Source organism: Hyperoodon ampullatus (assembly GCF_949752795.1).
Source record: "Hyperoodon ampullatus genome assembly, chromosome: 11".
Lineage (NCBI taxonomy): Eukaryota > Metazoa > Chordata > Mammalia > Artiodactyla > Ziphiidae > Hyperoodon > Hyperoodon ampullatus.
Genome location: NC_136924.1, coordinates 88,169,223 through 88,192,715, shown reverse-complemented (window position 1 = coordinate 88,192,715; position 23,493 = coordinate 88,169,223). Strand labels below are relative to the sequence as shown.

Here is a 23,493-nt window from a genome sequence, read left to right as displayed (position 1 = left end):
GATGTGAGATGATATCTCATTGTAGTTTTGATTTGCATTTCTCTAATGAGTAAAGATGTTGAGCATCCTTTCATGTGTTTGTTGGCAGTCTGTATATCTTCTTTGGAGAAATGTCTATTTAAGTCTTCTGCCCATTTTTGGATTGGGTTGTTTGTTTTTTTGTTATTGAGCTGCATGAGCTGCTTATAAATTTTGGAGATTAATCCTTTGTCAGTTGCTTCATTTGCAAATATTTTCTCCCATTCTGAGGGTTATCTTTTGGTCTTGTTTATGGTTTCCTTTGCTGTGCAAAAGCTTTTAACTTTCATTAGGTCCCATGTGTTTATTTTTGTCTTTATTTCCATTTCTCTAGGAGGTGGGTCCAAAAGGATCTTGCTGTGATTTATGTCATAGAGTGTTCTACCTATGTTTTCCTCTAAGAGTTTGATAGTGTCTGGCCTTACATTTAGGTCTTTAATCCATTTTGAGCTTATTTTTGTGTATGGTATTAGGGAGTGATCTAATCTCATACTTTTACATGTCCCTGTCCAGTTTTCCCAGCACCACTTATTGAAGAGGCTGTCCTTTCTCCACTGTACATTCCTGCCTCCTTTATCAAAGATAAGGTGACCATATGTCCGTGGGTTTATCTCTGGGCTTTCTATCCTGTTCCATTGATCTATCTTTCTGTTTTTGTGCCAGTACCATACTGTCTTGATTACTGTAGCTTTGTAGGATAGTCTGAAGTCAGGGAGCCTGATTCCTCCAGCTCAGATTTTCTTTCTCAAGATTGCTTTGGCTATTCGGGGTCTTTTGTGTTTCCATACAAATTGTGAAATTTTTTGTTCTCGTTCTGTGAAAAATGCCAGTGGTAGTTTGATAGGGATTGCATTGAATCTGTAGATTGCTTTGGGTAGTAGAGTCATTTTCACAATGTTGATTCTTCCAATCCAAGAACATGGTACATCTCTCCATCTATTTGTATCATCTTTAATTTCTTTCATCAGTGTCTTATAATTTTCTGCATACAGGTCTTTTGTCTCCTTAGGTAGGTTTATTCCCAGATATTTTATTCTTTTTGTTGCAATGGTAAATGGGAGTGTTTTCTTGATTTCACTTTCAGATTTTTCATCATTAGTATATAGGAATGCCAGAGATTTTTGTGCATTAATGTTGTATCATGCTACTTTACCAAATTCATTGATGAGCTCTAGTAGTTTTCTGGTAGCATCTTTAGGATTCTCTATGTATATTATCATGTCATCTGCAAACAGTGACAGCTTTACTTGTTCTTTTCCGATTTGGATTCCTTTTATTTCCTTTTCTTCTCTGATTGCTGCGGCTAAAACTTCCAAAACTATGTTGAATAAGAGTGGTGAGAGTTGGAAACCTTGTCTTGTTCCTGATCTTAGTGGAAATGGTTTCAGTTTTTCACCATTGAGGACGATGCTGGCTGTGGGTTTGTCATATATGGCCTTCATTATGTTGAGGAAAGTTCCCTCTATGCCTACTTTCTGCAGGGTTTTTATCATAAATGGGTGTTGAATTTTGTCGAAAGCTTTCTCTGCATCTATTGAGATGATCATATGGTTTTTCTCCTTCAATTTGTTAATATGGTGTATCACATTGATTGATTTGCGTATATTGAAGAATCCCTGCATTCCTGGAATAAACCCCACTTGATCATGGTGTATGATCCTTTTAATGTGCTGTTGGATTCTGTTTGCTAGTATTTTGTTGAGGATTTTTGCATCTATGTTCATCAGTGATATTGGCCTGTAGTTTTCTTTCTTTGTGACATCCTTGTCTGGTTTTGGTATCAAGGTGATGGTGGCCTCATAGAATGAGTATGGGAGTGTTCCTCCCTCTGCTATATTTTGGAAGAATTTGAGAAGGATAGGTGTTAGCTCTTCTCTAAATGCTTGATAGAATTCGCCTGTGAAGCCATCTGGTCCTGGGCTTTTGTTTGTTGGAAGATTTTTAATCACAGTTTCAATTTCAGTGCTTGTGATTGGTCTGTTCATATTTTCTATTTCTTCCTGATTCAGTCTTGGCAGGTTGTGCATTTGTAAGCATTTGTCCATTTCTTCCAGGTTGTCCATTTTATTGGCATAGAGTTGCTTGTAGTAATCTCTCATGATCTTTTGTATTTCTGCAGTGTCAGTTGTTACTTCTCCTTTTTCATTTCTAATTCTATTGATTTGAGTCTTCTCCCTTTTTTTCTTGATGAGTCTGGCTAATGGTTTATCAATTTTGTTTATCTTCTCAAAGAACCAGCTTTTAGTTTTATTGATCTTTGCTATCGTTTCCTTCATTTCTTTTTCATTTATTTCTGATGTGATCTTTATGATTTCTTTCCTTCTGCTAACTTTGGGGGTTTTTTGTTCTTCTTTCTCTAATTGCTTTAGGTGCAGGGTCACGTTGTTTACTCAAGATGTTTCCTGTTTCTTAAGGTGGGATTGTATTGCTATAAACTTCCCCCTTAGAACTGCTTTTGCTGCGTCCCATAGGTTTTGGGTCGTCATGTCTCCATTGTCATTTGCTTCTAGGTATTTTTTTATTTCCTCTTTGATTTCTTCAGTGATCACTTCGTTATTAAGTAGTGTATTGTTTAGCCTCCATTTTCCTGTAATTGATGTCTAGTCTCATAGCATTGTGGTTGGAAAAGATACTTGATGCAATTTCAATTTTCTTAAATTTACCAAGGCTTGATTTGTGACCCAAGATATGATCTATCCTGGAGAATGTTCCATGAACACTTGAGAAAAATGTGTATTCTGTTGTTTTTGGATGGAATGCCCTATAAGTATCAATTAAGTCCATCTTGTTTAATGTATCATTTAAAGCTTGTGTTTCCTTATTTATTTTCATTTTGGATGATCTGTCCATTGGTGAAAGTGGGGTGTTGAAGTCCCCTACTATGAGTGTGTTACTGTCGATTTCCCTTTTTATGGCTGTTAGTATTTCCCTTATGTATTCAGGTGCTCCTATGTTGGGTGCATAAATATTTACAATTGTTATATCTTCTTCTTGGATCGATCCCTTGATCATTATGTAGTGTCCTTCTTTGTCTCTTCTAATAGTCTTTATTTTAAAGTCTATTTTGTCTGATCTGAGTATTGCTACTCCAGCTTTCTTCTGATTTCCATTTGCATGGAATATCTTTTTCCATCCCCTTACTTTCAATCTGTATGTGTCTCTAGGTCTGAAGTGGGTCTCTTGTAGACAGCATATATATGGGTCTTGTTTTTGTATCCATTCAGCCAATCTGTGTCTTTTGGTGGGAGCATTTAGTCCATTTACATTTAAGGTAATTATCGATATGTATGTTCCTATTCCCATTTTCTTCATTGTTTTGGGTTCGTTATTGTAGGTCTTTTCCTTCTGTTGTGTTTCTTGCCGAGAGAAGTTCCTTTAGCATTTGTTGTAAAGCTGGTTTGGTGGTGCTGAACTCTCTCAGCTTTTGCTTGTCTGTAAACGTTTTAATTTCTCCATCACATCTGAATGAGATCCTTGCTGGGTACAGTAATCTTGGTTGCAGGTTTTTCTCCTTCATCACTTTAAATATGTCCTGCCACTCCCTTCTGGCTTGTAGAGTTTCTGCTGAGAGATCAGCTGTTAACCTGATGGGGATTCCCTTGTGTGTTATTTGTTGTTTTTGCCTTGCTGCTTTTAATATGTTTTCTTTGTGTTTAATTTTTGACAGTTTGATTAATATGTGTCTTTGTATATTTCTTCTTGGATTTATTCTGTATGGGACTCTCTGTGCCTCCTGGACTTGATTAACTATTTCCTTTCCCATATTAGGGACGTTTTCAACTGTAATCTCTTCAAATATTTTCTCAGTCCCTTTCTTTTTCTCTTCTTCTTCTGGAACCCCTATAATTCGAATGTTGGTACGTTTAATGTAGTCCCAGAGGTCTATGAGACTGTCCTCTGTTCTTTTCATTCTTTTTTCTTTATTTTGCTCTGCAGCAGTTATTTCCACTATTTTATCTTCCATCTCACTTATCCGTTCTTCTGCCTCAGTTATTCTGCTATTGATCCCATCTAGAGTATTTTTTATTTCATTTATTGTGTTTTTAATCGATGCTTGATTCATCTTTAGTTCTTCTAGGTCCTTGTTAACTGTTTCTTGCATTTTGTCTATTCTATTTCCAAGATTTTGGATCTTGGAAATAGAATCTTGGATCATCTTTACCATCATTATATTATAATAATATTCATCATTATTTTCAGGTAGACTGCCTATTACCTCTTCATTTGTTAGGTCTGGTGGGTTTTTATCTTGCTCCTTCTCCTGCTGTGTGTTTTTCTGTCTTCTCATTTTGCTTATGTTACTGTGTTTGGGGTCTCCTTTTTGCAGGCTGCAGGTTCGTAGTTCCCGTTGTTTTTGGTGTCTGTCCCCAGTGGCTAAGGTTGGTTTAGTGGGTTATGTAGGCTTCCTGGTGGAGGGGACTAGTGCCTGTATTCTGGTGGATGAGGCTGGATCTTGTCTTTCTGGTGGGCAGGTCCACGTCTGGTGGTGTGTTTTGGCGTGTCTGTGGACTTTTTATGATTTTAGGCCACCTCTCTGCTAATGGGTGGCGTTGTGTTCCTGTCTTGCTAGCTGTTTGGCATAGGGTGTCCAGCACTGTAGCTTGCTGGTCGTTGAGTGAAGCTGGGTGCTGGTGTTGAGATGGAGATCTCTGGAAGATTTTCGCCGTTTGATATTATGTGGAGCTGGGAGGTCTCTTGTGGACCCGTGTCCTGAAGTTGGCTCTCCCACCTCAGAGGCACAGCACTGACTCCTGGCTCCTCAATTTGGGATGATTTGTTGTCTATTCATGTATTCCACAGATGCAGGGTACATCAAGTTGATTGTGGAGCTTTAATCCGCTGCTTCTGAGGCTGCTGGGAGAGGTTTCCCTTTCTCTTCTTTGTTCTCACAGCTCCTGGGTCTCAGCTTTGGATTTGGCCCCGCCTCTGCGTGTAGGTCGCTGGAGGGCGTCTGTTCTTCGCTCAGACAGGACAGGGTTAAAGGAGCAGCCCCTTCGGGGACTCTGGCTCACTCAGGCCGGGCGGGAGGGAGGGCCACGGAGTGCGGGGCGAGCCTGCAGCGGCAGAGGTCGGCGTGACATTGCACCAGCCCGAGGCGCGCCGTGCGTTCTCCCAGGGAACCGCCCCTGGGTCCCGGGACCCCGGCAGTGGCGGGCTGCACAGGCTCCCGGAAGGGCGGTGTGGACAGTGACCTGCGCTCGCACACAGGCTTCTTGGCGGCGGCAGCAGCAGCCCCAGCGTCCCACCCCCGTCACTGGGCTCCGCGCTTTCAGCCGCGACTCGCGCCCGTCTGTGGAGCTCCTTTAATCAGCGCTCTTAATCCCCTCTCCTCGTGCACCAGGAAACCAAGAGGGAAGAAAAAGTCTCTTGCCTCTTCGGCAGCTCCAGAGTTTTCCTGGACTCCCTCCCGGCTAGCTGTGGCACATTAGCCCTCTTCAGGCTGAGTTCTCGCCGCCAGCCCCAGTCCTCTCCCTGCGCTCTGACCGAAGCCCGAGCCTCAGCTTCCAGCGCCACCTGCCCCGGCGGGCGAGCAGACAAGCCTCTCGGGCTCGTGAGTGCCGCTCGGCACCGATCCTCTGTGCGGGAATCTCTCCGCTTTGCCCTACCCAGGTACGTGGGGAGTTTCTTGCCTTTTGGGAGGTCTGGGGTCTTCTGCCAGCGTTCAGTAGGTGTTCTGTAGGAGTTGTTCCACGTGTAGCTGTATTTCTGGTGTATCTGTGGGGAGGAAGGTGATCTCCGCGTCTTACTCTTCCACCATCTTACCCGGAAGTCTTTTTTTTTTTTTAATAAGGAAGTTTTTGCTACTTGTCACATATTTATTTATTTATTTATTTAAATGTATTTATTTATTTATATTTTGGCTTCATTGGGTCTTCGTTGCTGTGCATGGGCTTTCTCTAGTTGCAGCAAGCAGGGGCTATTCTTCGTTGTAGTGCACGGGCTTCTCATTGCAGTAGCTTCTCTTGTTGCAGAGCAGGGGCTCTAGGTGCGTGAACTTAAGTAGTTGTGGCACGCAGGCTCAGTAGTTGTGGCTCGCGGGCTATAGAGTGCAGGTTCAGTAGTTATGGTGCACAGGCTTCGTTGCTCCCCAGCATTTGGGATCTTCCAGGACCAGGGCTTGAACCCATGTCCCCTGCACCGGCAGGCAGATTCTTAAGCCCTGCGCCACCAGGGAAGTCCTCCCCATCATTTTTTTTTAACATCTTTATTGGAGTATAATTGCTTTACAATGGTGTGTTAGTTTCTGTTGTATAACAAAGTGTATCAGCTATACGTATACATATATCCCCATACCTCCTCCCTCTTGCGTCTCCCACCCCTCTAGGTGGACACAAAGCACCAGGCTGATCTCCCTGTGCTATGCGGCTGCTTCCCACGAGCTATCCTATATGGGAACATCCCTATACATACTGTATGTGCCCAGTGCCTTTAGTGGGAGAGCTGGATTTGACATGGATACAAATCACATCTTTCCTCAGGGTGTGCTGACAGCTACCCCCTTGGTAGAGGGTGGACTGGAAATGGAGGGTCTTAAAGCTGGAGTCGAGTGTGAAAATAAATTACAGGTGCCTTTAAGTGTGGGTTTTCCCCTAGCCCCACACTGGAACCCTTGCCCCAGAGTGAGGGAATGTTGAAGCAAGGGGGTCCATGCAGGCTGTCAGCCTGTGTCGGCCACAGCAGAGGTCCAAGCTGCCTCTGCTGCACTGACTGTGCAGGCACCTGCAATTTTTTCCCCTCACTCAGCTCAGGTGCTGCCTTAGGTGCAAGTCTTCGTCATCCGTCTCAATCAGTCACTGTCACCAGCCTCCACCACCCTCCTTTCCACTGTGGAGCCACAGCACAGGACAGGAAGGGCCTGCGTGGACTCTCAACATGTACCAGGGTGTGAGCTTTGGTGGAGTGGCTGCTCTCAGAGATCTGGGCTGCTTGTGATGTGCTTCTTGAGTAAGCATGAATGATGGCCACTGCCATTCCATCCAGGCTTGCTCAAGCTCTGGGTAGTCTCTGTATCCCTTAGTTGTGTCTTATCCCCAGTATTGGTTGCCCCAGATTGAATACCACACCGTGATGTGAAGTGAATGGGGCTGGAGTGTTCACTCAACTTGGGCTGGGGCATGCACCAAGGTGGTTGCAGGAAACCCAGCAACCACTAGATCTTTCTGCCCTTCCTGGGATCAAGCCAGCATGCATGTGCTCCTCAGGAGCAGAATCCAGGCTTCTCACAGCTCCCCTGTTAGTTCCAGTGGTCCTCCAACCAGCCAAGAGGGCACTTCTCCCCTGTATAGGACCCCAGGACTGGGGTGCCCAATCTGGCTCTCACTGTTCACTCCCCAGGGCAGGTGTCTGCCCAAGAATCCTCCCCTTTCTTCTGGGTCCCTCTCAGGGACAAAGATCCCAGCCCAATTATTTTTCTTTCCTTCGTACCTGATTACATGTATATCTTTCTTACAGCCTTGGTTGTACAGGAGTCCTCTGCCAATTAGTTAGTTTTCAGTGAGAATTGTTCCACATATAGATGTATATTTGATGTGTTCATGTTGGGAGGTGAGCTCCACATCCTCTTACTCCGCCATTTTGACTGATCTCCAACAGATTTATTTTTATTTACATAAGCTAATTCTACAGTTCATAAACAAAAATTAACAAAGAAAAGCCAGGAAAAATTAGCAAAACAAAGAAGTGAGTTTAGCCTTATCAGATATAAAAACACATTACAAAGTATCAATAATTAAACAGTGCGGTGTCAGTGCATAAGTAGATGAGCAAGTAAAACATAATGGAATGTCCATAAATAGAGTCAGATATATTCAGGAATTTAATAGTTGCCCAAACAAGTAAGAGAAAATCAACAAATAATGTTGCCATAGTATACTTCACACCATATGCCAGGATATATACCAAATGAGTGAAAGATTTTAAATGTAAATAATGAAACCATATATATGACAAAGAAAACATGGAAAAAATCCTTTTTAATCTTAGGATGAGCTGCTGTAACTATGACTACAAATTCATAAGCTATAACAATTCTGCATGATATAAAACACTGTAGCAAAGTTCAAAACAAAGCAAAGAGGGCTTCCCTGGTGGTGCAGTGGTTGAGAGTCCGCCTGCCGATGCAGGGGACATGGGTTTGTGCCCCAGTCCAGGAAGATCCCACATGCCGCGGAGTGGCTGGGCCCATGAGCCATGGCCGCTAAGCCTGCGCGTCCGGAGCCTGTGCTCCACAATGGGAGAGGCCACAACAGTGAGAGGCCTGCGTATCACCAAAAAAAAAAAAAAAAAAAAAGCAAAGATAAGCAACAAAATGGGGGAAATATTCGCAATTTTCCACATATGAAGGGTTGATTATTTAACATGTAACCATCTCCTATAAATTGGTAAGAAAAAGACCAATGACCAAATAGAAAACTGTGTAAAGAATACGAAAAAATAATCCACACAAACACACAAAATATAAGTGGCTCTTAACCAAATGAAAGAATCCTCAAGGTCACTCATAAGAAAAATGCAAATTACAACTATACTGATGCCGTTTTAACTCATCAGATAGGCAAAAATTCAAAAATTTAATTAACAAGCTTGGTTATAAATCAGCAGACACTCATACACTGCTGGTGATAATGCAAATTGGTACAACCTCCATGGAAGACAATTTGGGAATGTTTACCAAAATTAAAATGCTAATACCCTATGACTCAGCAATTCTGCTGATGAAATCTATCCTATGGTATTTATGCACAGGTACAAAATGATACATATTCAAGGCTACTTATTGCAGCATGGTCTGTAACATCTGGAAAGCATTGGGAACAATCCACTTGCCCGTCAATGGGTAAAGTGTTAAATAAATTATGCTATTTCCTCATGATGGAATAATGTGAAAGTATATTTAAAAAATAAAGAAGCTTTGTATTATTGACATGAAAGTATCTCCAAGACTGTTGTATAGAATAGTAAATATGTTATTCCTTTTTGGAAAAAGGGGGGAGAATAAAAATACTTATTCATATTTACTTATATGGAGAAATTCTGGAAGAGTATGTGTCCATCTGGAGAAATACATGGAAAACTAATAAAATAATACTGGGGAGGCAGACCTTCGAATGGCAGAGGAGTAAGGCATGGAGATCACCATCCTCCCCACAAATACATCAGAAACACACCTACATGTGGAACAACTCCTACAGAACACTGACTGAACGCTGGCAGAAGACCTCAGACTTCCCAAAAGGCAAGAAACTTCCCAAATATCTGGCTGTATGGCTGACAGAGTCTTGGTGCTCCAGGCAGGTGTCAGGCCTGTGCCTCTGAGGTAGGAGAGCTGAGTTCAGAACATTGGTCCACCAGAGACCTCCCGGATCCATGTAATATCAAATGGTGAAAGCTCTCCCAGAGATCTCCATCTCAACACTAAGACCCAGCTCCACTCAACGAACAGCAAGCAACAGTGCGGGACACCCTATGCCAAACAGCTAGCAACAGAGGAACACAACCCCACCCATTACCAGAGAGGGTACCTAAAATCATAATGAGGTCACAGACACCCCAAAACACACAACCAGGCATGGTCCTGCCCACCAGAAAGACAAGATCCAGCCTCATCAACCAGAACACAGGCACCAGTCCTCTCTACCAGGAAGCCTACACAACCCACTAAACCAACCTTAGCCACTGGGGGCAGACACCAAAAACAATGGGACCTACGAACCTGCAGCCGGCGAAAAGGAGACCCCAAACACAGTAACTTAAGTACAATAGAAGACACAGAAACACACAGCAAATGAAGGAGCAAGGTAAAAACCGAGCAGACCAAACAAATGAAGAAGAAATAGGCAGTCTACCTGAAAAAGAATTCAGAGTAATGACAGTAATGATAATCCAAAATCTTGGAAATAGAATGGAGAAAATACAAGAAACGTTTAATAAGGACCTAGAAGAATGAAAGAGCAAACAAACAATGAGGAACAGCACAATAAATGAAATTTAAAATTTTCTAGAAGGAATCAATAGCAGAATACCTGAGGCAGAAGAATGGATAAGTGACCCGAAAGATTAAAGAGTGGAAATAACTACCGCAGAGCAGAATAAAGAAAAAATAATGAAAAGAATTGAGGGCAATATCAGAGTCCTCTGGGGCAACATTAAATGCACCAACATTCGAAATATAGGGGTCCCAGAAGAAGAAGAGAAAAAGAAAGGGACTGAGAAAATATTTGAAGAGATTATAGTTGAAAACTTCCCTAATATGGGAAAGGAAATAGTGAAGTCCAGGAGGCACAGAGAGTCCCATACAAGATAAATCCAAGGAGAAATATGCCAAGACACATACTAATCAAACTATCAAAAATTAAATACAAAGAAAAAATATTAAAAGCAGCAAGGGAAAAACAACAAATAACACACAAGGGAACCCCCTTAAGGTTAACAGCTGATCTTTCAGCAGAAACTCTGCAAGCCAGAAGGGAGTGGCAGGACATATTTGAAGTGATAAAAGGGAAAAACCTACAACCAAGATTACTCTACCCAGCAAGGATCTCATTTAGATTTGATGGAGAAATTAAAACCTTTACAGACAAGCAAAAGCTAAGAGAATTCAGCACCACCAAACCAGCTTTACAACAGATGCTAAAGGAAATCTCTTGGCAGGAAACACGAGAGAAGGAAGAGACCTACAATAACAAACCAAAAACAATTAAGAAATGGTAATAGGAACATACATATTGATAACTACCTTAAATGTAAATGGTTAAATGCTCCAATCAAAAGACACAGACTGGCTGAATGGATACAAAAACAAGACCCGTATATATGCTGTCTACGAGAGACCCACTTCAGACCTAGGGACACATACAGACTGAAAGTGAGGGGATGGAAAAAGATATTCCATGCAAATGGAAATCAACAGAAAGCTGAGGTAGCAACCCTCACATCAGACAAAACAGACTTTAAATAAAGACTATTACAAGAGACAAAGAACGACACTACATAATGATCAAGGGATCAATCCATGAAGAAGATATAACAATTGTAAATATTTATGCACCTATCACAGGAGCACCTCAATAACTAAGGCAAATGCTAACAACCATAAAAGGGTAAATCAACAGTAACACAATACTAGTAGGGGACTTTAACACCCCACTTTCAACAATGGACAGATCATCCAAAATGAAATAAATAAGGAAACACAAGCTTTAAATGACACATTAAACCAGATGAACTTAATTGATATTTATAGGACATTTCATCCGGAAACAACAGAATACACTTTCTTCTCAAGTGCTCATGGAACATTCTCCAGGATAGATCATATCTTGGGTCACAAATCAAGCCCTGCTAAATTTAAGAAAATTGAGATCGTTTCAATTATCTTTTCCAACCACAATGCTATGAGACTAGATATCAATTATACGAAAAAACTGTAAAAAATACAAACACATGGAGGCTAAACAATACACTACTCAATAACCAAGAGATCACTTAAGATACCAAAGAGGAAATCAAAAAATACCTAGAAACACACGACAATGAAAACACAATGACCCAAAACCTATGGGATGCAGCAAAAGCAGTTCTAAGAGGGAAGTTTATAGCAATACAGTGCTACCTCAAGAAACAAGAAACATCTCAAATAAACAACCTAACCTTCCACCTAAAGCTATTGAGAAAGAAGAACAAAAAACCCCAAAGTTAGCAGAAGGAAAGAATTCATGAAGATCAGATCAGAAAGAACTGAAAAAGAAATGAAGGAAACAACAGCAAAGATCAATAAAACTAAAACTGATTCTTTGAGAAGATAAACAAAATTGATAAACAATTAGCCAACACATAAAGAAAAAGAGGGAGAAGACTCAATAAAATTAGAAATGAAAAAGGAGAAGTAACAACTGACACTGCAGAAATACAAAGCATCATGAGAGATTACTATGCCAATAAAATGGACAACCTGGAAATAATGGACAAATTCTTAGAAAAGCACCTTTCAAGACTGAACCAGGAAGAAATAGAAAATATAAACAGACCAATCACAAGCACTGAAATTGAGACTGTGATTAAAAATCTTCCAACAAACAAAAGCCCAGAACCAGAGGGCTTCACAGGCGAATTCTATCAAACATTTAGAGAAGACCTAACACCTATCCTTCTCAATCTCTTCCAAAATATAGCAGAGGGAGGAACACTCCCAAACTCATTCTATGAGGCCACCATCACCCTGACACCAAAACCAGACAAAGGTGTCACAAAGAAAGAAAACTACAGGCCAATAACACTGATAAACATAGATGCAAAAATCCTCAACAAAATACTAGCAAACAGAATCCACCAGCTCATTAAAAGGATCATACACCATGATCAAGTGGGTTTTATCCCAGGAATGCAAGGATTCTTCAATATATGCAAATCAATCAATGTAATAAACCATATTAACAAATTGAAGGAGAAAAACATATGATCATCTCAATAGATGCAGAAAGAGCTTTGGACAAAATTCAACACCCATTTATGATAAAAACCCTCCAGAAAGTAGGCTTAGATGGAACTTACCTCAACATAATAAAGGCCATATATGACACACACACAGCCAACATCATTCTCAATGGTGAAAAACTGAAACCATTTCCTCTAAGATCAGGAACAAGACAAGCTTGTCCACTCTTACCACTATTATTCAACATAATTTTGGAAGTTTTAGGCACAGCAATGAGAGAAGAAAAAGAAATAAAAGGAATCCAAATCAGAAAAGAATTAAAGCTGCCACTGTTTGTAGATGACATGATACTATATAAATAGAGCATCTTAAAGATGCTACCAGAAAACTACTAGAGCGAATCAATGAATTTTGTAAAGTAGCAGGATACAAAATTAATGCACAGAAATCTCTTGCATTCCTACACACTAATGATGAAAAATCTGAAAGGGAAATTAAGGAAACACTCCCATTTACCATTGCAACAAAAAGAATGAAATACCTAGGAAAAACCTACCTAAGGAGACAAAAGACCTGTATTTAGAAAACTATGACACTGATGAAAGAAATTAAAGATTTTATAAACAGATGGAGAGATATACCATGTTCTTGGATTGGAAGAATCAACATTGTGAAAATGACTATACTACCCAAAGCAATCTACAGATTCAATGCAATCCCTATCAAACTACCAATGTCATTTTTCACAGAACTAGACAAAAAAATTCACAATTTGTATGGAAACGCAAAAGACCCCAAAGAGCCAAAGCAATCTTGAGTAAGAAAAACGGAGTTGGAGGAATCAGGCTCCCAGACTTCAGCCTATACTACAAATCTACAGTAATCAAGACAGTATGGTACTGGCACAAAAATAGAAATATAGATCAATGGAGTGCACATATGGTTGCCCTTATTTTTGATAAAGGAGGCAAGGATATAAAATGGAGAAAAGACAGTCTCTTCAATAAGTGGTGCTGGGAAAACTGGACAGCTACATGTAAAAGAATGAAATTAGAACACTCCCTAACACCATGCACAAAAATAAACTCAAAATGGATTAAAGCCTAACTGTAAGGCCAGGCACTATAAAACTCTTAGAGGAAAACATAGGCAGAACACTCTATGACATAAATCACAGCAAGATCCTTTTTGACCCACCTCCTACAGAAATGGAAATAAAAACAAAAATAAACAAATGGGACCTAATGAAAGTTAAAAGCTTTTGCACAGCAAAGGAAACCATAAACAAGACCAAAAGACAACCCTCAGAATGGGAGAAAATATTTGCAAATGAAGCAACTGACAAAGGATTAATCTCCAGAATTTACAAGCAGCTCATGCAGCTCAATATCAAGAAATCAAACAACCAAACCCAAAAATGGGCAGAAGACCTAAATAGAAATTTCTCCAAAAAGACATACAGATTGCCAACAAACACATGAAAGGATGTTCAACATCACTAATCATTAGAGAAATGCAAATCAAAACTACTAGGTATCACCTCACACCAGTCAGAATGGCCATCATCAAAAAATCTACAAACAATAAATGCTGGAGAGGGTATGGAGAAAAGGGAACTCTCTTGCCCTGTTGGTGGGAATGTAAATTGATACAGCCACTATGGAGAACAGTATGGAGGTTCCTTAAAAAACTAAAAATAGAACTACCATACGACCCAGCAATCCCACTACTGGGCATATATCTGAGAAAAACATAATTCAAAAGAGTCATGCCAAATGTAAAATAGATAGCTAGTGGAAGCAGCCACATAGCACAGGGAGATCAGCTGCTGCTTTGTGACCACCTAGAGGACAGGGAGGGTAGGAGGGAGACGCAAGAGTTTTGTTATAAAGCAGAAACTAACACACCATTGTAAAGCAATTAGAGTCCAATAAAGATGTGAAAAAAAAAGAGTTATGAACCACAGTGTTTATTACAGCTCTATTTACAATAGCCAGGACATGGAAGCAACCTAAGTGTCCATCGACAGCTGAAAGGGTAAAGAAAATTTGGCACATATATACAATGGAATATTACTCAGCCATAAAAAGAAATGACATTGAGTTATTTGTGGTGAGGTGGGTGGACCTAGAGTCTGTCATACAGAGTGAAGTAAGTCAGAAAGAGAAAAAGAAATACCGTATGCTAACACATATATATGGAATCTAAAAAAAAAAAAAATAGTTCTGAAGAACCTAGGGGCAGGACAGGAATAAAGATGCAGACATAGAGAATGGACTTGAGGACACAGGGAGGGGGAAGGGTGGGCTGCAACAAAGTGAGAGAGTGGCATGGACATATATACACTACCAAATGTAAAATAGATAGCTAGTGGGAAGCAGCCACATTGCACAGGGAGATCAGCTCGGTGCTGTGTGTCCACCTAGAGAGGTGGGATAGGGAGAGTGGGAGGGAGACGCAAGAGGGAGGAGATATGAGTATATATGTATATGTATATGTATAGCTGATTCACTTTGTTGTACAGCAGAAACACACCATTGTAAATCAATTATACTCCAATAAAAATGTTAAAAAAAATAATGATAATAATGGGAGGACTGGCTGTTAGGAATGGGAGGAAGACTTTTTACTGTATACTTTAAAAATAAATTTTCATTTTTAAATCATATGAATATATTATATCTGAAAGGAATTTAAATTTTGAAATGATATTTTTTAACATTAATGGACACATTATGCATAATAAGCCCTCATTAGCTGCTGTAGTGCCATGCATTCAAGCGTTTCAACATAGTCATTCTTTGGATCAATAATATTTTAACAGTTCTTGGGGTTACTATAAATGGTTAGATTAAGCATGATTAGATCCCCCAGAATAACTTGAAGCAGAAAAATCAAGATATTCTAACATCTTCTTGTCCCTGTGAAGCTATTCTCAAAAGTCTCCCTCTCTGGGCTCTTCGTTTAACTTCTTTCCCTTAGGTTATTGACCCCTTGTTGCCCCTTACAGCATGATGTTCAAAAATATAGTCTTTAGAGATCATTTGACCCTGCCTAAACTTGGACCAAAATACCTCAGTTTCCTCATGTGTAAATGGAGGTAACACAAACTTTGTAGGTTTGCTGTGGGGATTTAGTGAGTTTATGTACGTGAAACTCTTAGCCCAACATTTGGCAAACAATAAGAATTCTAAAAATCCTAAGTACCTCTACTATTACTACATTGACTACTAAGACTTCCTAGTGGCCTGTATTTTCAGTGGGTTCTAAAGTCTGACATGTTTTGATGGATACTGTGATTACTAATCTTGCATGAAAGGTTTAGGGTGGAATATCATCTTCAGTCAATTCAAGTAACAGTTGTATGATTATCATTTAGACACTCAACCATAAATTTATGCTAATTTCCTGTCTGAATTAAAGCTTCTCTAATTAAACACATTAAGTTTCTAATTAATAATCCTTTCACTCTTTAATTCAAAAATTATGTTCATTGTGCATCAAAAAGTATCAGCATTTTTAGCATACGCATACCAAAAGTTCAACTACATTTTTTTTTTTTTGGTACGCGGGCCTCTCACTGTTGTGGCCTCTCCCGTTGCGGAGCACAGGCTCCGGACACGCAGGCTCAGCGGCCATGGCTCACGGGCCCAGCCGCTCCGCGGCATGTGGGGATACTCCTGGACTGAGGCACAAACCCGTGTCCCCTGCATCGGCAGGCGGACTCTCAACCACTGCACCACCAGGGAAGCCCCAACTACATTTTTGTATTATGAAATACAGTTTACCCAAGTACTACAGTCAAAATTATCTCGTAGTGTCTCAAACTCACAGCGTCACTCAGTCATCATAATCAAGATATTTTAAGGAAGAATTTTTTTATTATATTTACGTAATTACCATTTCAGTTGTAAGAAACACTCAATGTGAATTTTAATTACTTCAATGTCAATAATCCACATTAACAATAAAATTAATTAATATTACCTATTTAGAATGTGTAAACTATTCTAATAAACATATTAAAGGCTTTGGGAGAAGAAACATAATGCTAAGGTTTAATTTTCAAATGTTAGGATTAGAGAGCTAAAACTGACTATCAGAAAACAACGTGGACCCAATGAGCCCACAACAAAACATTGCCAAATTCCTTATTAGTAGTAAGTTTCTTCTTTTTGAATTCCCTCAGAAAACATATAACCAGAGATTACCAAGGGAAATATTAGGAAACTGTGAATTATGCTTAATCCTTGGGCTATAAACTGGAAATTTTTAATTGAAAAACTAAAGCCTTCGTTTTAATGTTGGAATGATATAACTTCAAAGGAAAATTGAGATTACTTTTGTCATTAAATAAACGTTTAGTGCAACTTTATGGAGCAAGCACTGATTTATATATCCCTTGGGGAAATAGGAAAAAAAGTAAGCCCTAAGGGAGATTGTAATCCACTAAGCAAATTGAGACATGTAAGGTAATAATTACAACATAAATATTAAGTGATAAGGGCTGTGTTAGGGGAGTTCAGAGGGTGGCGACCACAGAAACTCTTTTGCATTTTAATTAGGCCTTGCAGAAAGGTAAAAATTCAATAGCCAAAAATGGTGGAAGAGATCATTTTCAATAAAGGGAATAATATGAGCAGTGTCTGCAAGGAAACAGCAGAGCATGTCTGTAGAAATGAACATACAGACTGCAGTATGAAATAATAATAATGGGAAATAAGACAGACAGATTCAATAAGAAGCAGTAATACAGAGCTGAAAAATTCATACTTTTTCATAAGCTATGGAAAGCTATGAACAGTACTTTGATCGAAGAGTAATTTTATAAAAGTTGCCCTAGGAAGATTATACTGGTAATTGTGTACAAATACATTTGGGTTCTGGAGGAGGGGAAGAGAATGTTCTAGTAGTTCAGGCAAAAGATCCATATGCATCTGAACTAGGCACAGCAGAACTGGAAAGGAAGAGCTGAGTGTAAATATATGGAGTAATTGCAAACATTCACTGAGAGATTACATTGTGAGAACTTTTGAATGTTATCAGTTAATCATCTCAGCTGTCCTGAAGTAGACGACTATTATCTCCATTTTACAGAAGTCGATTAACTTAGTCATGTTGACACAGTCTTTAGTATAGTGCTGGGACCTGCATCCCAGACTCACTGACTTCTAAAGCCAACAGTTTCAACCCCTATGTTCTCTAATACTTTAAGCTCATTGTACTGAATGTTGAGGAGAAAATTGTGGCCAAAAATGACACTTAGGTCTCAGGCTTAAATAATCGGGAAAATAATGGTATCGATTGAAACAAAACATAGAATATGAGGAGGTAGAATAGACTCAGGATTATTAGACACAAATCCTATCTTAACCAACCCCGTTTCCTGAAGAGTATTATGTTTTCAGTGTCATATGAAGAATGTTTCTTTTTCATATTATTCATTGGTCCTGCTTTAGTCTTTGAATGTTCAGTTTATCCTGTGATCAGCCACTTGCAATTTAATCCACTGAAACTCTACTGTTTCTTCAGGTGAGAAGTTTCCTGACAAGAAGCCTAAGGTGCAGTTAGTCATAACATACGAGGATGCGAAGCTGACCATACTTGTGAAGCACATGAAAAACATTGTGAGTTTATCTTATCTAATAAGAAACATGTAAATCTACATTTAGAAATCACTTTCTTCCTTTGAGCAATTAATGTCAACGTTCGTGAGAAAAATGGGGCCAGCCACCAAGTGTAAGTAAGGAACAATGAACCAGTTACAGCGTTCTGCCTCAGTGTAATTGTGATCCTTGGGGGAAAGGCTATAAAATATTTCACAGGGAAAGTCTTAGAATGAAACCCAGACTTTATTCAAAATGAAGTGTCGGGACAAATCTAGTGAAAAAGCTTTGAAAAAGCAGGATTACCGGGGCTTCCCTGGTGGCACAGTGGTTGAGAGTCTGCTTGCCGATGCAGGGGACGCGGGTTCGTGCCCCAGTCCAGGAAGATCCCACATGCCGTGGAGCGGCTGGGCCCGTGAGCCATGGCCGCTGAGCCTGCGCGTCCGGAGCCTGTGCTCCGCAACAGGAGAGGCCACAACAGTGACAGGCCCGCGTACCGCAGAAAAAAAAAAAAAAAAAAAAAGCAGGACTACCTAGAATATTAAGAGCCAAAAGAAAAAAAGCTACGTCCCAAGAATTTACACCTCTCTCATCACACTGAGCTTTGTGGAAGACTGATTCATCTCTTTGAATAGTGCCAGCACCTTCTCTGTGAAGCCAGGAGCTCTCAGTGTTTTCCCACAGATTGCCATTGAGTATCAGTTATCATATTCTGATGTAACTTCTCAAGGATATTTCTTTTCCCTCAAAAAGTAATAATTTCTTTGATGACAGGGACCCCATCTTTGCATCCCCAGAACCAAGAACATCAATGGTAGTTAGCCTCTAAGGAAAACTAAAAGCTGCTTTCTCTATTATACCCCATTCCTTCCTGAAGACTGGTCGAGTCAAAGAGACAAGGATGGCAACTGGGCCATGTCGTTAAGTAAGAGAGGGAGCTTTCTTTGTCACAAGGTCATTGATTAAAGGTCTGAATCTGGGTGCAACAAACAGAAAAGGGTAACTCTAAGCCTCACCCATTTCTCTGGTCTTTTGCTAGCCTAGCAAAACAGGTCCTCCACATGGTGAAACTCCCCAGGAGACTCCACGTGGAGAAAGTCAGAAGCACTACTTTAGCTCTCTCCTTTATGCACATAAATCTAAGGATGCACTTTGAAGGACTTAAAGGAGCAAACTCTTCTCAACATGACGTGCATTTGGAACACACTAGAACTTAATAAATATTTGTTCATTGAACAAATATTTGGCATAACTTTCAGGGAATGCATCCTTTACAAATTTAGTATTAGCCAGATAGCCAAGGATGCTTGTTTGTAAATCTGTGGTGTTTGCAATCAGCAAGTTTTGTAAGAGCTGGGCAAATATTATTAAATGTGTTTTTGTAGAACTTTCACTCATTAAAATAATTATTTTCAATTGCTTTTGATAAGTTAATCAGCTTAGCTGAGAATAGCGGTTGTTTAAGAAATTGTTAGGCTGGGAAATGAAGATTAAGTTAGATATTTTTTATAGCTGTATGCGTGTTCGTGGACTTTAAGCATCTGTATAAACATACATGATAAAATAATAGACTATTAAGAAATAGTGTTAATCAAGTTAACAGAACTTATATATGTGTATGATATATAATTGTCAATTGAAAACAGTCCTCTTGGAAACTATACATATATTTCAGTAATGTCATTGCTCAAAACATTTTAGGACATGCCTGTTGACATTGCTTTTAGATCTGCATATAAACCACACAATAAACTTGTTGATACTATTCAAGAATCATGCCTAATGTTTGATCAAAAGCAGTATGAACCAACTTGGTCACCCATTTTATTCATCAGCTAAATCCCCAAATTACTTTTGACAGTTTTCAAAAATGCACTTTACACTCAGATGAAGTTGCACTACCAATAAGTATATTCAAAACCAGTGTGATGCAGGCATAAAGGTGGGGAGTAAGTGACTAAGAGCAACAGTTTAAGATTTAGATCAAGTTATGGGTAAATGGAAAATAAGCGGGTGAATCCTATAAAACTTTGAAAACCACTTAGGGCTGCTAGAGCCTGTACATTGCCAATGCCCTCAGAAGGAAAGTTATTAATAATGAAGTCATGCTCCCTACTGGTTCTTCTCTCCTCCCCAATCTCTTAACATAGCCCTGGAACTCCTCTTTTCTTATTTCCAGGCTTGTGGCTTTAAATACCACTTACATGTCTTTTTCTTCCATATTTTATAATTCTAGCTTGAAAGTCTCCCTAAAATCCAGAATTATATGTACAACTGATTACTCAACAACTCTAGCAGAAATTCAACAGACAGCATAAATTTAATATACATCCAGTCAAACTTCTGCTTATCACCCCCCTAAACCTGCTTCTTTGGTAGCCTGTCTCACCTCTAACTGGCACCTTCATCCTACTAATTGCTCAGGTTAAAATCCTTAGAGTCCTTTTGACTGCTCTCACAAACTACAACCAAACGTATCAACAAATTCTGTGAGCTCAGCTTTCAAAATAAATCCAGAATCCCACCATGTTTCACCTCCACTGCTTACCACCGTTGGTTCAATCTACCATCATCTCTCACTTGAATTACTGCTGTAGCCTCTTAACAGGTCCCCCTGCTTCTGCCTTTATATCTTTTTAGTCTCTTCTTAACCTAGCATCCAGAATACTCCTTTGAGAATAAAAGTCAAATCCTGTCGTTCCTCTCTCATATCCCTCTGGGGAAGGAATCTCATACCACTTACAGTGAAAGCCAAGTATTGGCACCCTTGACCTCTCCTACCTCACCTCGTGCTACAGACTCCCTGAATCACTCCACTCCAGCCTCAATGATTTTCTTCCTATGCCTTGAATGTTTCTGCATGTTTCTGCCCCAGGACATTTGTACCTGCTACTCAGCTTATCAGGACTGCTCTTCCCCAGGCCCATGACTCAAGTTCTCCATGGTTCAATCTCACATGTCCTAAACAACTATGTTTAACTGTCACCTTTTCTGTGAGGTCCTCTCTTACTCCCATATGTAAAACTGCAAAACCACCCCTGTTGGTTGACACTTCCAAACTTCCTTTCCTACTTTATTTTCTCCACTGCCCTGTATCATTGCTGTAAACCCAGAGGCTAAAGCAGGGCCAAGTGTATAGTAGGTGCTCAATGAATACTTTGTTAAATGAAAGAATGTTAAATTACTTCTAATGTGAACAACTAAGAACTAAGACTTTTTTCACCTTCCCCAAATCTCAAAACAAAGTTCTCAGGCTTTGCATTTTTCACAGCTTCTCTTAAATGACTATTTTATTTCTTCTGCTTATCTGAAGACAGAGATAACATTATAATGTAAATGACAGAAAAATCTATCTGTAAATTCTCAACATATTTTCTTTCTCATTTCAAGTTTTAACTAATTGTTTATTTTTTTAGACTTTAGTATTTTCACATGCTTGAGTAATCAGACTAAAGAAGTTGTGCTTGATTTTAATATTAAAACGAATTATTCTGCCTGCAGTTCTGCTACATTTAATAGTGAGTTTGATGAAAAGAATTGTTTATCTTATATTAAATCCTTGAAGCTTTCTCTAAGAATTACTTCCCTCCTGTGAATTCACAAGTTTAAAAAAATTGCTAAAAATTTTTCCTTTCAAAGCAGCACAATATGATTTATCCTAGTGAATAGAGACTGACAAAGTAATGCAGGTATTTAGAAGCTTGGCCAAAATTATTTTCAATAATTTTTCAGTTTATATAACAGAGAAACATAGAAAAATCATTTAGATTTGAAATATGTTTTTAAATCTTTCTAGTGTTTTCCCATGTAGCCCACTTTAAAATGATCTCTTCCATTGACTTCTGCAATGTCTCTCTATATATTACAATGTCTCTCCTGGTCTCATGGATTCCCCTAGTGTTGTGTCATTTCTAGACTGTTTTCTTCTACCTGCTCCAGAATAAGCCCATTCCAGAAGGCTCTAAAAGTAATCAATAAGGATGCCAGACTTCCTTCTGATATTGAATATGCTCACATTATGAGAATCTCTTACTCTGTAACAGAATAATCAGTCATTTCAAATGAGGAGCAAGTCATGTCAGGGAAATCAGGGTATATCTCAAATGGAGTGCTGTTTAATCCTTTCATAAGACACAAAATTGCAGAAAATCATTACTGTATGGAAATTAACAGAAGAGAGAGAGAAGTAGTCAAACACAACAAGAACCCAGGCTAAACACACACACACACACACATACATGTTAAAATTTTATTACATTTTATTTTTTATTTTAAAGAATTCTTGCAATTGTACTATGTATGTATAGTCTGGGAGTTCTTGTTTTTAAAATCCACATTCCTGGATACGACTCTCAGTGACTATTATTCTGTAGTTTGGCTTGGAATTTCTACATCTGCCTTTTAGTCTTCTCCTGGTCTCATGGATTCCTCTACTCTTTCACATCTAGACTTGTTTTCTTCTCTCCTGCTCCCAAATACAAGCATTTCAGAAGGTTCTCTGACACAAGTGGTCCATGGACACACTTTGAGAAACATTTCTCATGGCTAATTACCCCATAAATGGCACTCTACATACAATGGGAGTTCTGTATTTAGCACCAAGTGACTTGTGCTGCCCACTGGTGTAAAAGAGACAACACGTAGACTTGGTGAAGGTAACAAAAGAGGGTTGTGAAAATAAATCACAGATGATGGCAATATTCGACATGTAAAACTAACAATGTTCTATGTATCCTTTTAAAAACTTCTAACTTCTCACTCTGTGCATTCATTCTTTTTTTTTTTGCGTTTTTGTTTTCGTTTTGTTTTGTTTTTTGTGGTACATGGGCCTCTCACTGTTGTGGCCTCTCCCACTGCGGAGCACAGGCTCCGGACGCGCAGGCTCAGTGGCCATGGCTCACGGGCCCAGCCGCTCTGCAGCATGTGGGATCTTTCCGGACTGGGGCACGAACCCGCGTCCCCTGCATCAGCAGGCGGACTCTCGACCACTGCACCACCAGGGAAGCCCTGTGCATTCATTCTTATCCTGAGTTCTTTAAAAGATGTTTACGGGGCCTCCCTGGTGGTGCAGTGGTTGAGAGTCCGCCTGCCGATGCAGGGGATACGGGTTCGTGCCCCGGTCCGGGGGGATCCCATATGCCGCGGAGCAGCTGGGCCCGTGAGCCATGGCCGCTGGGCCTGTGCGTCCAGAGCCTGTGCTCCACAACGGGAGAGGCCACAACAGTGAGAGGCCCGCGTACCGCAAAAAAAAAAAAAAAGATGTTTACGATCATTACCCTGAACTCTTTCTTGGTAGACTATCTCCATTTCACTTAGTGCTTCTTTTGGGGCTTAATCTTGTTCCTTCATTTGGAATATGTTCCTCTGCTACCTCCTTTTGCCTAACTTGCCATTTTTATTTCTATGTATCTCGTAGGTTAGTTATGTTTCCTGACC

The 23,493-nt window shown here is 39.8% G+C and overlaps 1 protein-coding gene across 6 annotated transcripts in view; it reads left to right on the top strand.

Moving 5' to 3' along the window:
• PIK3C2G (phosphatidylinositol-4-phosphate 3-kinase catalytic subunit type 2 gamma) overlaps window positions 1–23,493 on the top strand; it is a gene marked incomplete at both ends in the record, with an annotated part of 352,092 nt that overhangs the window by 291,033 nt on the left and 37,566 nt on the right. For all 6 annotated transcript variants that reach the window (XM_079715212.1, XM_079715210.1, XM_079715209.1 and 3 more), the window contains one exon: window positions 17,984–18,078. In XM_079715212.1, the coding sequence (XP_079571338.1) occupies window positions 17,984–18,078 (95 nt within the window). The remainder of the gene's footprint in view (window positions 1–17,983; window positions 18,079–23,493) is intronic.